The sequence below is a fragment of the Diabrotica undecimpunctata genome, chromosome 7 (genome assembly GCF_040954645.1).
Source record: "Diabrotica undecimpunctata isolate CICGRU chromosome 7, icDiaUnde3, whole genome shotgun sequence".
Taxonomy (NCBI): Eukaryota; Metazoa; Arthropoda; class Insecta; order Coleoptera; family Chrysomelidae; genus Diabrotica; species Diabrotica undecimpunctata.
In genome coordinates, this window is record NC_092809.1 from 5,875,455 (window position 1) to 5,891,570 (window position 16,116).

A 16,116-nucleotide genomic window follows, 5' to 3' on the forward strand; every position below is an offset into this window, starting at 1 on the left:
TTATTTCATAATTTTATAATTACTATATATATATATATATATATATATATATATATATATATATACCGGTATTTTAGGCGCCACGCCCTTCCGGTAGGGATCTATGGAGGAGTATCACCGAGCCGCAACCCCTTATCTCTTGCCGTACTGCTCCACCATAAGCCGATCAGACACCAGCATATTCTAGTCTAAGTCGCAGATTCGTTTTAGAATTTTAAACTACTGCGTTAGCCTTTTTTATTTTTCTGTACACCGAGACAGGGCTTGAACCGACATCCATTTAACCATTCGACAGTGAAGCGAATAAGAATCGGCCGACTGACCCGCTTGGCTATCTGACCGACGCTCATTTACAATAATTTTGTTATTATTGCTAACGAGTACAGAGGGAACTCGTTTTTTAAATATGTTACTCATTTCTTTTAGTTTTTTCTGCACAATAAATAAGTACATCCTCGATTTCGTCGTACCTTTCTGTCATCCATTTTTCTTTGGCTAATTTGATCTCTTTTTTATTCTTCCCTGCAGGTGTCTATATTCTGTTTCATTAGACTTTATAAGTCGACGTTGTTCCATTAATTTTAAGATGTCGTCTGTCATCCATTTATTTTTCTTGATTAAGTTTTTTCTATAATCATTGTTTGTGGAGATTTCGTTAACTTGGTTTTTAAATTCACTTCATAGTTCTTCTGGATCTTCTAGTTGTTCTCCGATGTTTTTATTCTATTGTTAAATTCTTTTTTAATGTTATGTTTTATGTTTATATCGTCAAAGTTAAGTACATTGGTTATTATGGTATATTATTGGTTTTTAAATATTAAGTCTTGAGTTGCTTCAAATGTCGCATATGACAACTATGTCGAACTTGACAGATCTTTTAAAAGTAAGAATGTAGACATAAATTTTTGGTATTAACACACATCTTAATAATTATAGTACTGAGTTTTTTTGGGACAAATACATTTGGTCATGCTATTTTATTATTAGAAATAAAACAAAATTTATTATATAATTTAATTGCTTGATGTTTATTCATCTCCATTTTCATCATCAGAGTCGCTTTTTATAATACCTAAACTTTTGGCAACACTTTTAACATTGGAAATAACCTCCTCTTGTACTAAGTTAAAACTCATAGCCAATAAAGAAATGCCAAACAATAAATACAACGAACAAAGAGCTATACTTATAGCAGCTCTGTCATTATCCCTGCTAACTTCTTTAGCTGGAACCAAATCGCCAAATCCAATGGTAGTTAAGGTTATAAAACAAAAGTATGCAGAATCCAGGTACTCCCAGCCTTCCCACGTCATGAACAAATACGCTCCAGCGAGAATGTAGCTAACTACTAGAAAAACACAAAGCCAAATGGGTACTGGACGTATTCTTGGCTTTCCTATGTCATATGGATCGTCGCTATAATAGAAGTCTATGTCGGAATCGTCATCTACGTATCGTTGAGTTCGCAGACCATAACCTAAAGGTGTCATCATTCTTGGACTTGGATTCATTGGTGCTAAAAAATTACACAAAAAAATTATTATTCTTATAATAAATATTCAGAATATTAAATTTTTATAACTATTGTTAATTAAAGCTACAAACTGCATTATCTAATTTTTTTTTAAAGCCACAATAATATTTTCTTTATATGTCATGAAGGATGAAAAGGCATCAAGACTTGATGAAATTCCTGCGGAACTGCTGAAGCTATTAGATGCATAACAAATAAAAATAATAACTGAAATATTTAATGAAATATACAAGACAGGAAAAAAACCAGTAAAGTGGCTAAAATCGGAGTTTGTACCACTGCCCAAAAACCAGAAGCAAAAGTTTGTGAAGACTATAGGACCATAAGCTTAATGAGCCCTTTCCTGAAGCTGATTTTAAAAGTCATCCACAAAAGAATCTACCGGAAATGCGAGTAACAAATTGCGCCCAATCAGTTTGGAATTGTAAACGCCGTTGGTAAGAAGGAAGCTTTATTTAACTTACAGGTAGTGTTTCAGAAATGTAGAGATGTCAGCTGTAATGCTTTTGCATGCATGATTGACTAAAAGAAGGCTTTCGATAAAGTCAGGCATGATCAAATGATGGAAGTGCTGAAGACGACAGGGATTGACGGTAGGGACCTAAAAATAATAGCTAACCTGTATTGAAATTAATCATTGGTGCTCCCAATAGATGGAAAATATACGGATCAGGTCAAAATACTAAGGGGAGTGAGACAGGGTTGCATTATTTCACCACTGATATTCAATCTGTACTCGGAGCACATTTTTGAGGAGCTCTAAAGAATATTGATGAAGGCATCTCAATAAACGGACTTAAACGCAATAACCTGCGGTATATAGATGATACAATAGTGTTTTCCAATACCATAGAAGGACTGCAAAACTTAATGTACAAAATAACAGAAACAAGTAGAATATATGGACTTGATATAAATACCAGCAAAACCAAGCTTATGATCATCAGCAAGGAAAACATAACTGGAGCAAATCTGTATGTGAACCAAACGAGAATTGAACGTGTCTCAAGTACAACTTCTTGGAAACTATAATCAATGAGTCGTGGGACAATATCCAAGAGATTAAATATCGCATCGGGAAGGCAAAAAGTGCATTCTTGACTATGAGCTCTGGGTTCAAGAGCCATAACCTCACCCTAGAAACAAAAATAAGGCTCCTTAAATGTTACGTGTCCTCAGTGTGTCATCGAATGCCATAGTCTGTGGACTAGTGAGCATTTCGATGCGCATCGCCCCGCCTCGAATTTTCCCATTGGCTCTTGACCTGGAAATCCCTATTTATTGCTCGAACAGCGCATATTAATATTAGCGATTTTCAAGTCAGTTCCTCACGGGCTCTCCGAGAGCTTAGTGCTCTCGGGGCTCTTGCTTCCTGCATTTATTTTCCATACTCTGTGGCTGAGAATTGTTTCAACTTAACTTGGTGTTTTTATTTCGACGAAGAAATTGTCATGTAATTAATATCTTGCCTTTTTCAAGGCAAGACACAGAAGATAAATATTTTCCAAGTCCATAACCCGAAAATGGACTTAAGTAGAGGAGCTCTTGACGTTTACTCCGAAGCCCTCTACAGAGCACCCGGGGATAACAGAAGGTGGTTAGACCCTTAATTGTTCCCCCGAGGTGATATGGCGCCCGACAACGTGGTTAAAATCCGAACCCACGACCCAGCTCGAATTCACAGAAGGCAACACACCATTGACTTCAACATAGGTTGAAGTCAAGAGAAAAATGGGGAGAACCACGTAGTGTTAGAAAGCAACACTCCGACATCGAGGCCTTCTGCAGACCTGACGAATTCGACGTGTTGATACCTTTGACGAGCCAGGCTTATTCGAAGTTAGAAGCCCCAGATACCGATGGAAGTCCCGGAGTAGACCCAGTCATCGCCCCCCTACCGAAAGTGGTTGGACGACCACGTAGGGTTCGGCACACTGGTACTCTACGAAACCCCGTTGGATATGGCAGATGGGATCCAGACGACCGAGAAGAAGTCGAGCCCGTTGGAGAAGTTGGCACACCGACCGAGGATGGACCTGTAGGAGCTTGAGATGCCGTCATCACCACCGATCTCCCCCTGTAAGTAGTGCAGTGTGAATTTCTTTTTGAACATTTTACTTGTATTTTTATGCATATTTTCTTGTGCATTTTCACATTTGTATTTTTAATCAATAAATATTTTTTCCCAGCCGCAGAGTCTCCAGAGGAGGGAGGATGTCATCGAATGCCATAGTCTGTGGACTAGTGAGCATTTCGATGCGCATCGCCCCGCCTCGAATTTTCCCATTGGCTCTTGACCTGGAAATCCCTATTTATCGCTCGAACAGCGCATATTAATATTGGTGATTTTCAGGTCAGTCCCTCACGGGCTCTCCGAGAGCTTAGTGCTCTCGGGGCTCTGCTTCCTGCATTTATTTTCCATACTCTGTGGCTGAGAATTGTTTCAACTTAACTTGGTGTTTTTATTTCGACGAAGAAATTGTCATGTAAGAAATATCTTGCCTTTTTCAAGGCAAGACACAGAAGATAAATATTTTCCAAGTCCATAACCCGAAAATGGACTTAAGTAGAGGAGCTCTCGACGTTTACTCCGAAGCCCTCTACAGAGCACCCGGGGATAACAGAAGGTGGTTAGACCCTTAATTGTTCCCCCGAGGTGACAAGTGCTTCTATACGGAGTAGAAACGTGGACATTTAAGGCGAGAACTCTATCTAAACTTCAGGCTGTTGAGCTGTGGTTATACAGAAGGATCCTGAAGGACCATGGATAAAATTAAAGGAAAATGGGATCCAGGACGAAGAATATCCTGGCTTGCTAACCTGAGAGCATGGTATAGCAAGACTTCAACACAGCAATTCCGTATAGGAACCACCAAAGTAATCATAGCCAGAATAATCGCCAACGTTCGGAATGGACAGGCAACCTAAGAAGAAAGAAGATATGTCATATTTTCTTGTTTTATTTTAGATCATTTTTTTTAAGACATGCACAATAAATTGTTGTTAAAGTTGTGAGCTTGAGAACTAGATCGTATCTTCTTCTTCTTAACGAGCTAACGATCAGACTGATAAAACTTAATTTTTTTAATAAGAGTTAGCGCCCAAAGACACTTGTTTGTCAAGTGATAATATTACTATTACTACTACTATCTATTGCGCATTGATCGAAACATGCTTTAAAAACTCACACAAATGACACTAGCCATGTCAAACCAGTGACGTTGCGCGCTAGCTCTTTTTTTGGGGCTTTATTGCTAATGTTTCTGATCTAATTTTTTAAACACTACGTTAAGAAGGCATTAAAATCAAATATAAATTTTGTCTATTAAATACATACGGTTTGGTGAACGTGACCGTCCAGCTCGACCACTACGATTAGGAGACCCGGTTCTTCTTAAAGGCGTCGCTTTTCTCGGTCTTGATCGTGGTGATGATCGTTCATCCTTAAGAGAGTCTAAATCTTCTTCATCACTTGACGAGACTCCGGGTGGCTCTAAATATTTTCGTGTTCTAGTCATACTTCTAGACCGTCTTGCCGGTGGCATAGAAAGAGCTCTTTTTCCTGATTCCATTTGACGTGGTGTTATACCTGCAGGTGAGATTACTGGTTAATTGATAAATTAAACTTGAATAACTAGATTTGACTGTTTTTATCACTTGTAACGGAATCAAAATGATCATTAATATATTTGTTCAAATTTCGTTACTCTATAAAATCTTAAATCACCCTGTATATACACTTTAATTCTTATAAATATTTTACCATAAAATATATTAAGACGCATTCAATTTGACTTACAGTAAGGCCAATAATAAAAACCTTCTTCAAGAATATCGCTTATCGAAATAATATTTTTTTATAATTCTTTAGAAGATGTACTTAAAATGATATGTGTGTTATGATATGATCGTTTTGTAAATGCTCTGTACGAAAACAACCGTTAGCTATAACAAACTCATTAAATCTCCTTAGAAATCCACCGTCGTGTATAGTTCCGTTATAATAGCCAATCTGCTCATTTTACTAACTTGTCGGTCTTTTGTGGACCTATAGAAGAATTATGAGAGTTTCCTGGGTAGATAGAGTTACGAACAATGAAGTACTGAGAAGAATAGGTAAAGAGAAAGAAGTTGAACTTACAATTAAAGAAAGAAAGCTACAGTATCTCGGACATGTGATGCGGGGCGAGAAGTATGGCATCCTGCGACTCATAATGCAAGGAAAGGTAGATGGCAGATGAAGCATCGGAAGAAGACGAATTTCATGGCTTAATAACCTGATATAATGGTTTGGATACAGCTCAAAACAACTATTTAGAGCTACTGCCTCAAAAATTAAAATAGCAATGATGATTGCCAGCCTCCGTAGAGGAGATGGCACCTGAAGAAGAAGAAGTCGGTCTTTTAAAAAATTAGAAGACGCATTGAAATAGTAAGATCTGCTTTCATAAATATGCGTAGAATGCTCTGTAAACCCAAGCTATCAGTCTCAATAAGATTGAGAACACTAAAGTGTTATGTGTGGTCTCTATTACTATATGGCTGTGAGACCTGGACATTAAAACAGTATGACGTCAACAAATTAAATTCATTTGAAATATGGATGTACCGCCGAATGCTAAGAATAAGCTGGACCAGCAGAACTACGAATGAAGAAGTACTGAGAGCAATGAACACACGCCCTCGTCTGGTCAATACTATCAAAATTAGAAAAACGTCATATCTAGGACACATAATGCGCCATAGGGAATTTGAGCAGCTCCAGGTAATATTAGAAGGCAAGATTGAAGGTAACAGGGGCATAGGACAAAAGAAAAAATCTTGGCTACGAAACATTAGAGATTGGACCCACACAAGAGGAAATGAATTAATTCATCAAGCCCAGAACAGAGAGAAGTTTGCCATATTGATCACCAACCTTAACAGAGAAGGCACTTAAGAGGAGGAGGTTGATTTTCTGTCTGCAAAATTCGGAAGATAATGCCTTAAACGAAGCGCTTTCTTGTTATGAAATGTCCTAACGTTACCGTCGAAAATGAGACCACCGAATATGTCAAACGAGACTTTGTTATTGGAATATTCTTCCTATAAATAGCCCAACGGGGAAATCCTTTTCATTTTCCGTTAGATTTTGTGTTGAAAAGATCCCTTTTTGCCCAATGCAAAAGGTAATTTGTGATTTGTGTCGACCCGAATCTCATTGTTACTGTATTATAGTGTTCAAGATTTGACTGGAATGCAAGCCTAATTCATCTGTAATTAAGACTTGTATTCCTTACCAGCCCTCCTTATAAGAAAGTTGACTACACAGCCAGGTAAACATACAGCTGATTTTATAATTTGATTGGAGTTTATCTGGGTACAAAATCCTTTTGGTTTTAAACAGATTAAACTCGTTATATGGAGAACGAGTAAACTAATTTTAATATACAAAAAAGGAGATAGAAAACAGCCAGAAAACTAGAGGTATAAACTTGTTAAATACTACGCTAAAACTTACAACTAAATTTTACAAGTGCTAATAAATCAAAGGATAAGTTTAGCAGATGAACAACAGGGTTTTCGTAGTGGAAGATCGTGTACAGATGCAATATTCGTTATAAAACAAATTACTGAGAAATCACTAGAGTATAATAGACCAGCATTTCTGTGTCTGATTGACCTAAAGAAAGCGTTTGACAGAGTAAGACTAAAAGATGTAATTCATCTTATGTATAATAGAGAAGCTTCCCTAAATATTATAAGAACTATCAAAAACATCTACCAAAACAACAAAATGGAAGTCAGAATAGATGAACACTTATATAATCTATAGAAATAGGCAACGGAATAAGACAAGGGGATTCATTGTATCCCATTCTCTTTAATTTGATCATGGATGAAATCATCAAAAGCGTTAACAAAGGAAGAAGATACAGAATGGGAAACAAAGAAATCAAAATACTCTGTTACGCAGATGACACAATATTTATAGCCTTAGATGAAGATTTAACAAAGCAAAAGACAAGAGCAAAAGAATTTAATATGACAATCTTATGTCAGAAAACTAAAACAATATTAGTCAGCAAAGAACCAACCAGATGTAAAATAAAAACTAATGGCATCAGTATTGAACAAGTAATAAAAATAAAATACTTGGGAACTACACTGTCCAGCTATGGAGACCTGCACAAAGAAGTTAGAGATCAAGTACAAAAAGCAAATAGACTGGCAGGATGCCTTAATAACTATGGCGAAACAGACACATTAACAATGAGATTAAATCAAGAAATCAAGCCAGTTTAAGACCAATAATGACATATGCCTCAGAAACAAGATCCGACACAGCCACAGCGCAAAGGCTACTGGAAATGGCAGAGATGAGAATACTGAGAAGAATTACAGGAAATACGCTGAGAGATCGAAAGAGAAGTGAAGACATTAGAAGAAAATGTAACGTACAGTGTTTAAATGAAAAAACACAGAAAAACATAGAAAAAAGAATGGAATAACCACATAAGTAGAATGGAGGAGACCCCTGCCGTCAAAATAGCAAGAGATAAGTCGCCAATCGGCAGAAGAAGTATCGGACTAAAGCGCAAAAGATGGAGTGGCAACCTTCCATAAAAGTATTAATCCGCCAATGAATAAGCAGATTTGCTTATAAAGAGGAAGAAGAAGAAGAAGAAGAATTTATTATTATTTATTTGTGTGTGTGTGTGTGTATGTGTAGATAGGTGTGTGTGTGTGTGTGTGTGTGGGTGTGTGTGTGTGTGTGCTAAATTACAATGTTATTCACTGTCCCAGTTATAGGAACATTTTTAACTACATCTCTACAAAAAAAAGGTCGCAATTATATACATGCTACGTCCATGAAAACTAAAACATTCAGATAAATGACAGTTATAGTTTATTCTGGATGTTATCATTTGGGTTATTCACGTTAGGGAAGTCTGAAATATTTCACAACAATGTTAGAAGTAGAAATGCGTTAACTGGTACCAGATGTTTTTATGTATGTGGAAAATACAAATAGCTCAAAAGTTCACAGCTAGTAAATTATTCGAATGCGATATGATGAAAAATAAATATTTTTTACATTTTTGAACACACATGCACAATAGTTTAAATGACGTAATGCTAGTAAAAACGGCATTCACATGCACTATAATTATTTTTAATTCATTATGTATAACACATATGTCAATTAGTCGACAGTTGCATCATCTAACATTTAGTACGGAGACGCAAAAACATTTTTTGCAAATACAGTGTTAAACAAAAAATACTAGATATCTTTATATTAAAAGCTATTATTTTTACTAGTAAATTTTAAATAGAATTTTTATTTCTTTTTCTTTAAATATGTGATATGGTATTCTTCTATTTATATCTATTTTTCTTCACTATTTGGTATAAATGATATTATACCTATATTACTGTATTTATAATTTTTTTGGTTTTTCGTTTTTTTGAAAAAACATCGAGTTAATACTGTTTGTCATGAAAACAATTATTACGTTCGGGAGATAATACAATGGTAAGTTGACAGACATGAATAAATAATCTGTAAATCTAATCTAATAAATGAATAAAAAAACTAACGCAAAAAGAAACTCAAAGGATCATGTATGTTGTTCACTTAAAATCATTTTGGACAAATTTTATAAATCCTCACATACTTTATCGGAGTGGGATAATTATGATATTCACTTCATTGATATTCACCTCAGATCTGTGGTATTTCCTCAAATTTTTAAATATTCTGTTTTGCTTATGTTTACAGTAAGCCCCCATTTTGCATATTCCTCAAATAATTTTCGATTCATATAATTTATATCTTCCTCATCGGTTGCAACCACCACTTGATTATCTGCAAACAACAATGTATACAGAGTTTCTTGTCCCACTTCGATGCCCATAAATCTACATTTATTTCTCCAATTCCTCAATGCTTCTTGGACGTATATTTTAAAGAGTGTCGGTGACAAACAGCATCCTTGCTTTAGGCCTTTAGTGACTTTAAATTCATTTGAGGTTCTGGTTCCAATTTTTACACAACTAACTGCATTTTCGTACAATTTATATATCGCTCGGATATACGTCGAATCCAATCCGGACCTTTCGAGGACCTCAAACATTTTGGGGTCAAGGTCTATAAATACCAAATGGGTCTCTCTACTTCTTTCGACACGCTTTTCAATTATTTGTCGTAGGATAAATATATTATCAAGGCAGGATCTCCCGGTACGAAAGCCGCTTTGTTCTTCAATATCTTGTATCTGTCTTTCAACCCCCTTCTTTAATATTCTGCTGTCAACCGGCCCACAGAGCTCGTCACACTAATATCTCTATAATTGGAACAGTCTCTTTTATTCCCTCTCTTATATATGGAGCTTATATAAGAATTACTCCAATCTTTAGGAATTTCCTGGTCTCCCCACATACATTTATTGAAAAGGTCTATTATTAATTCTAAAAGTGCAGTCGGCCCATATTTAACCAGCTCTATGGGAATGTCTCCAGGCCCTGCGGCTTTTCCGTTTTTAACCTCTTTTAAGGTTTCCGTCAATTCAGATAATGTTATTATAGGGATTTCCTGTCTTTCGTCTCTGTTGTCTATTAATTCCCTTATCTTTTCCCATCTGTACTCTACTCTATCCTTTTTCAGCAGTTTCGTATAATATTCTTCCCATTCATTTAACTTTATGAGAGAAATGTTGTCTTCATTTTTGCTTTCGTTTTTACACCGTTTTATGTTGGCTCTTGTTGTTTTTAATATATTTGCCTAGGTTGTTATTTGTTCTAAAATCTGGTGTTATTCCTTTCTTTTTTATGTGTTTGGCTATTTTTGTTGATATTTTGCCTGTATACAGGCATACATATAAAAAACACTTACACAGTGGTGTGTACAAACTTAAATGTGGCGACTGCCCAAAAACTTACATTGGTCAAACAGGTAGAAATTTTAATAAACGAATAGCAGAACATAAAAGGGCTTTCAATAATAGAAAAACAGATTCTACATACTCACTTCACCTTCTAGATCATAATCATTCTTTTAATGACGAATTTAAAATTCTCCACATTCAAAATTAAGGCCTTAAGCTATCTTTGTTAGAATCTATGGAAATCAACAAATTAAAAAACACAGATATAATTCTGAATGACCAGCTTGAGACAAACCGTTCTCCCCTCCTCAACCTATTTCATTAGAGACTATAAAGTGTAAACTCATGCCAAAAACAGATCACTTGAGAAAGGCAATCAGCCGAAACAGCTGTAGTGATAAGAATTTAAAATAAATTTTGTGGAAGTTTTGAAAACAAAGTTTTCAGTGTTTTATTGTTACATATATATTTGTAGCTAATATAAGACTTCGTATTTAAATGAAATTGTTTAATACTGCTCGTATGGTAAAAAGGTTAATTTAAGTGAGACCAATAAATTGAGAAAAGGGTTAGAAATCTTCCGGCTGAAGGAATTAAAGTTATAACATATGGAATTAATTTAAACTTTAATTTAACCTGATGATGGAACTGTTGTTCCGAAAACGTTCGTGTTTTTTATGTAGCCCTTTTAAGGGTTTTTATAAAATATACCCATTTACAAAGATTTAACCTCTTTTTTGTAATACGTGGTATACAGCCAGCTGCAGAAATTATTTTCCTTGTGGATCTCTATGATCCACAAGGATCATAGAGATCCACAAGGAATCTATCTAAATATTTGACAGCCGCCATAAAAAAGAAGAAAGAGAAAGATCAATAGAAAGGTGACAAGAAGAGTGGAACAATACGGAAGATAATGCTCAGTGGGCCAAGATGCTGATCCCGAGCCTAAAGGACGGGGTAGATTGTGATCACAGGCGACTGCATTACTTCCTGGTTCAAGTGTTCACAAGACGTGGGTGTTTTAGGACATATATTTATAGATTCAGAAAGATAGATACAGATAAATGCCTATACTGTGAATACTCTGACACTATTACCCACACAATGCTGGCAGGATGTAGGCAGGATAACAGGAAGGCATCTGTTTGCAGGACGTCCTTCTTCTAAGGGGAAATCGACTCGAATGTACTTCTCTATTCTGAACGCAACACACGCCAACCATCCTTAGAGATGCATTAACCTGGTACGATTTTTAGAAATTTCCAAGCCACGGTTTTACCGTTTCTAGCTAGTTAAATAATATGTAAACTTATATTGACGCAAAAAACAAAAATTTTCGATTTTTTTCAAATTTTGTTAAATCAAAAATTAAGCACTGTATTTGCGACTGGCGCGTATGGTCTGCTTTTCGATAGATCTCGCCTGGACTATATGGTCTAAAACTAAATCCCAAATGAAAATCTTAATTAACGGTATTGACAATAAAATTAAATTTAATAAAAAAAAATATTTGGGAAATTTGAGCACTGCTTCGAATTATAGCAGTAATAACAATATGGCAGTATAGCAGTAATAACAATATAGCACAAGTCACGACAAATTGACATACGTGAAGCTTAGTAACACTGAATTAAAAATGGCCTTAAAGATAATACTGTTCTATGAGCAGATCTTATAATTTTATACATTTTTAGTTTGATAAATTAAAGATTAAAGGTTTTAACCATCCACTAATATAATTATATTAAATTGTAAGTATATAAGTTATTCCAGATTTGACAGTTAAATAAATTTCGGCACCTTGGTCCTGCAAGGTACAAAAACTGTTAGTGGAAGAAAAGAACAAGGGTGTTTTACCTTTACCTGGTATCATCCTGGTAAACCCACCGTCTTTACCTACAACATACTTATTGAACAAAATCGGTGTGTTGTCAAGTAGCATAGGATCCATTTCAATAACTACGTCCCTCGCAGGTCTCTTTCTGTCTAAAGAATACCCACGGGTGGTAGGAGGAGCGTGATTTTGTGGATTCGGACTAGATACTGTAGATGTTTTGCTGACTTTTCGCTCTTTGTCATCGTTTCTCTGAAATCTGCTGGTTCGAGTACGAGGTAAGGTCAGGTTTCTAGGTGAAACTGCATCTAAATATCTTTAAAAAATAGTTTGTATTATCATATGAATGTATGAGTTTAATAATAATAATGTACTAAGATAAAAATCACAAAGAAGGCAATAAGACTGGCTTTATCATCAGTAACTCCACTAAGAAATCCTAAAATATTTGTTTTTGATGTAGTTTCAAATTAATTAAATATTAATGCAATAAAATATTAACATTCTTTTGCTACAAAATCTGAAAATTGAAAGCGCACTAAGTTGGATAGTACTGGTTGTACGGCTCAGTCATCTGAAAAAGTGCTTAAAGCTTGATATGATATATCACTTCTGATTGCTAAAGAAAAGAAGAGCCATATTATTGGAGAGATGCTTGTTAAACCGTATTTGTTAAAGGCAGCTGATATTATTCTTGAAACGCAGAGTAAGCAAAAGTTATCTCAGACACCTTTTTCTGACAATACTGTGAAACGTCGCATTGATGATATGGCCGAAGACATACAAAACCAGGTAGTTGATGCAGTAAAACAATCGCCATTTTTTGCTATTCAGCTAGACGAGAGTGTAGACATAGCACAATGTTCTGAGTTAATTGTTTATGTTCGGTATATTGAAAATGAGCTATTCTTTTCTACAGAGTTAGAGACGACGACAAAAACTATTGATGTTATGAAAGCATTGTCAGACTTTTTTGTCAAACATGAACTCTCTTGGCAAAAACTGATCGGTGTATGTACGGATGGCACGCCTTTAATGTTTGGTTCTCGCTCAGGATTTTTAGAATTAATAAGAGAGAAAAATGCTGATGTGACATATGACATGTAACGTATGGGATACATTCCGGTATACATCGACAAGCCTTGGCAGCAAAAACTCTTTCAAATGAACTGAATGCTGTCTTAAAGTTGTGTATTAAAGTAGTGAATTACTAATTATTTAAAAAAAAATAAACTCTACAGCCTACAACAATTTACTGATAAACATATGCAAAGCGTATAGCTTGCATCACAAAATTGATGTATAAACAAACTTCTATTATACATTTGGGATTAAATATTATTCGGAAGCTGCCATAAATTCAAATAACATCTTAATATAATATTTATAAAAAAAATCATCATATTACGCGATATGTCGACATGAAAATTTTTCACGCGAAGATTACATTATCCTTATTAACTCTGTATTATGTTATGACAGTTTGTTCATCCTGTCTTTCAGTACTTACTTAGCCTATTATTAGAATATGAAATATTTGAAAATCTGAAGTTGATATTTTAATTTCTGTAATATAAAGATCAAAAGAGAGAAAAATACACACTTGTCAAACAAATAAATTATGGTTACTATGAGAACGTGTAAACTGGATATTAATAATGTCTAGTATTATTACAAAAAGTTTATTATTTACATTTTAAATTTAACCAATTAATATTAAATGCGATTTTTTCTGCGCACACTTGTATGTTTAGTCCAAAAAATATATTTTTACATATAAAGGGTTAACAAAATATTAAAGAAAATAAATATAGCAGTAGGATAATTAATAATAGGATTTAACAAAATAATAGGATAATAGAATTTTAGATCAAACATTTTACGTTTTATATTAAATTAAAGTAATAATTAGACTTCGGCAAATATGCATATTGCATATTTTGCATATTGTGCATATTTTATGCAAATATTTCATATTTTGGCATATTTGTATAAAAGTTTGCATAAAGTGCATAAAAGTTCAGATTTTTATACTGTATTTGAAAATTTTTAAACATACCAATTTATTTCAATTCTTGTATAAAATTGTGTAGTCATTTTAATCAAGAAATGATCTAAGTACGTAATCTCTACAGGTACAAAACATTTACAATTTCAAAGAAGATCAATTTAAGTAGCCCTCAACATTCTTAGAAAGTCTCGGTCACTGAGGCATTCAGTTATTGGATAATCGCTAAGGGTTCGCTCATTTGCATTTTATGATCTAATCCCCAAATCTATCTACAATTTATTGTATCTTAACAGCAGGTAAACGACTAATAGTTTTGTTCCTAATTTAGGGATTTTCCAAAATCTCCCAGTTTATTGAATTAGGTACCTAAACATTTCTAATTTGATGCTCAGATTTGTAAATCATTTTTGTTTTGATATTCAAAGCGTAAACACTCGTTGTGCGTAACAAAAAGGAAGATTGTGATTTTATAATGCCTAAAACAACCAGTGCTTCAACTTGGATTAAACCTTATAAAGAGCTGTCTATGGATATGGGAAAAATCTACTGTTCAGTCTGTGGCAAAATTGTAAGTATCTAATATTTTCTATTAAATATCTAATATTTCATACATACAGGGTGTTTCCAAATGACACTTACAACGTTTGACTGTAGATACTTGAAAAATTGAACAAAACGATATAGTTAATGAGGGGTCAAACTTATTTACTTTTCAAGATACAGGGTGTTAAAATTAAAAAAAATTAAATTCTTTTAGTTAATAACAACAATAACTTTAAAACCAATAAACGTATTTACTTGAAATTTAGTACTCGTAGGTTGTTTTTAAATGAAAAATAGCTTCCTTTAGTGAGAAAAAATTGTCCATGGTACAATACAATGGTGTGTATTTAGAAAAATTTTTCACCTTTACTTTTTTTTATGAAGTCAGCTATTCTAAAACACAATTATTTTTATTGTAATTGAATTAACAAAAAAAAAACTTTTGTTGAATTTTAAAATAAGTTATATGATGTACTAATGGTTAGTAACAAAAACTAATTTGTGGATTAATACTGCATTTAAAACACTTAGCGAGTGTTTTTTTTTCAAACCAGTTATTTGATTAACCAAAAACACCTTGTATATTTTTATATTTTAAAGGTTGGGTTAAAATAAAGGTTTTTATTTTTATTTATAGATAGCATGTGAGAAGAAATTTCAGATAGACCAACATGTGAGAACTGCTTCACACATTGCAAAAAAAGGAAAAATAGGAGGAAAACATCAAACTTCAATGGCTAAATGTTTCCAATCTACTTCAAAAAAATTAGATGAGCAAGAAACTTTTAATGAAGACTTGTGTCGCGCATTAGTGTCTGCAAACATACCGCTTTCAAAATTAGCAAATGTAAATTTTAGTTCGTTTCTAAAAAAATATTGCAAACTTAATGTTACAAGTGATCGGTCTCTAAGAAGAAATAATGTGAACGGGCTATACTCGTCGGTGTTAATTAATATTAAGGAAGAAATTGCAGATAATTATTTTTACATATCTATAGACGAAACCACTGATTCCTCAGGAAAGTATATTGCTCATTTATTGATTGGTGTTCTTAAAGAAGATACCTTACCAAAATCTCATCTTATTTCATGCCAGCAACTTGAGAAAACAAATGCTTTAACAATTTCGCGTTTTATACAAGAAACATTAGCAACTTTTTTTCTTCCGACAACTATTCCTTCTAATAAATTACTGCTTATTTTATCGGATGCTGCTCCTTATATGGTGAAAGCAGGACAAAATTTAAAAATATTTTTCCCAGATTTAATACATGTTACTTGTGTAGCGCATGGATTAAACAGAGTTGCAGAGGAAATACGA

At 34.1% G+C, this 16,116-nt stretch overlaps 1 protein-coding gene across 5 annotated transcripts in view; it reads right to left on the reverse strand.

Moving 5' to 3' along the window:
- Positions 1 to 1,000: 1,000 nt before the first annotated feature.
- galene (potassium two pore domain channel subfamily K member galene) overlaps positions 1,001 to 16,116 on the reverse strand; it is a 137,998-nt gene continuing 122,882 nt past the window's right edge. For 4 of the 5 annotated variants that reach the window (XM_072536626.1, XM_072536624.1, XM_072536625.1 and 1 more), the window contains exons 6-8: positions 12,265 to 12,557; positions 4,872 to 5,123; positions 1,001 to 1,516 (exon numbers count right to left, since the gene is read on the reverse strand). In XM_072536626.1, coding sequence (XP_072392727.1) covers positions 1,029 to 1,516; positions 4,872 to 5,123; positions 12,265 to 12,557 — 1,033 coding nt within the window. In that variant the 3' untranslated portion in view covers positions 1,001 to 1,028. The remainder of the gene's footprint in view (positions 1,517 to 4,871; positions 5,124 to 12,264; positions 12,558 to 16,116) is intronic. The other variant, XM_072536627.1, reaches the window with a different exon arrangement.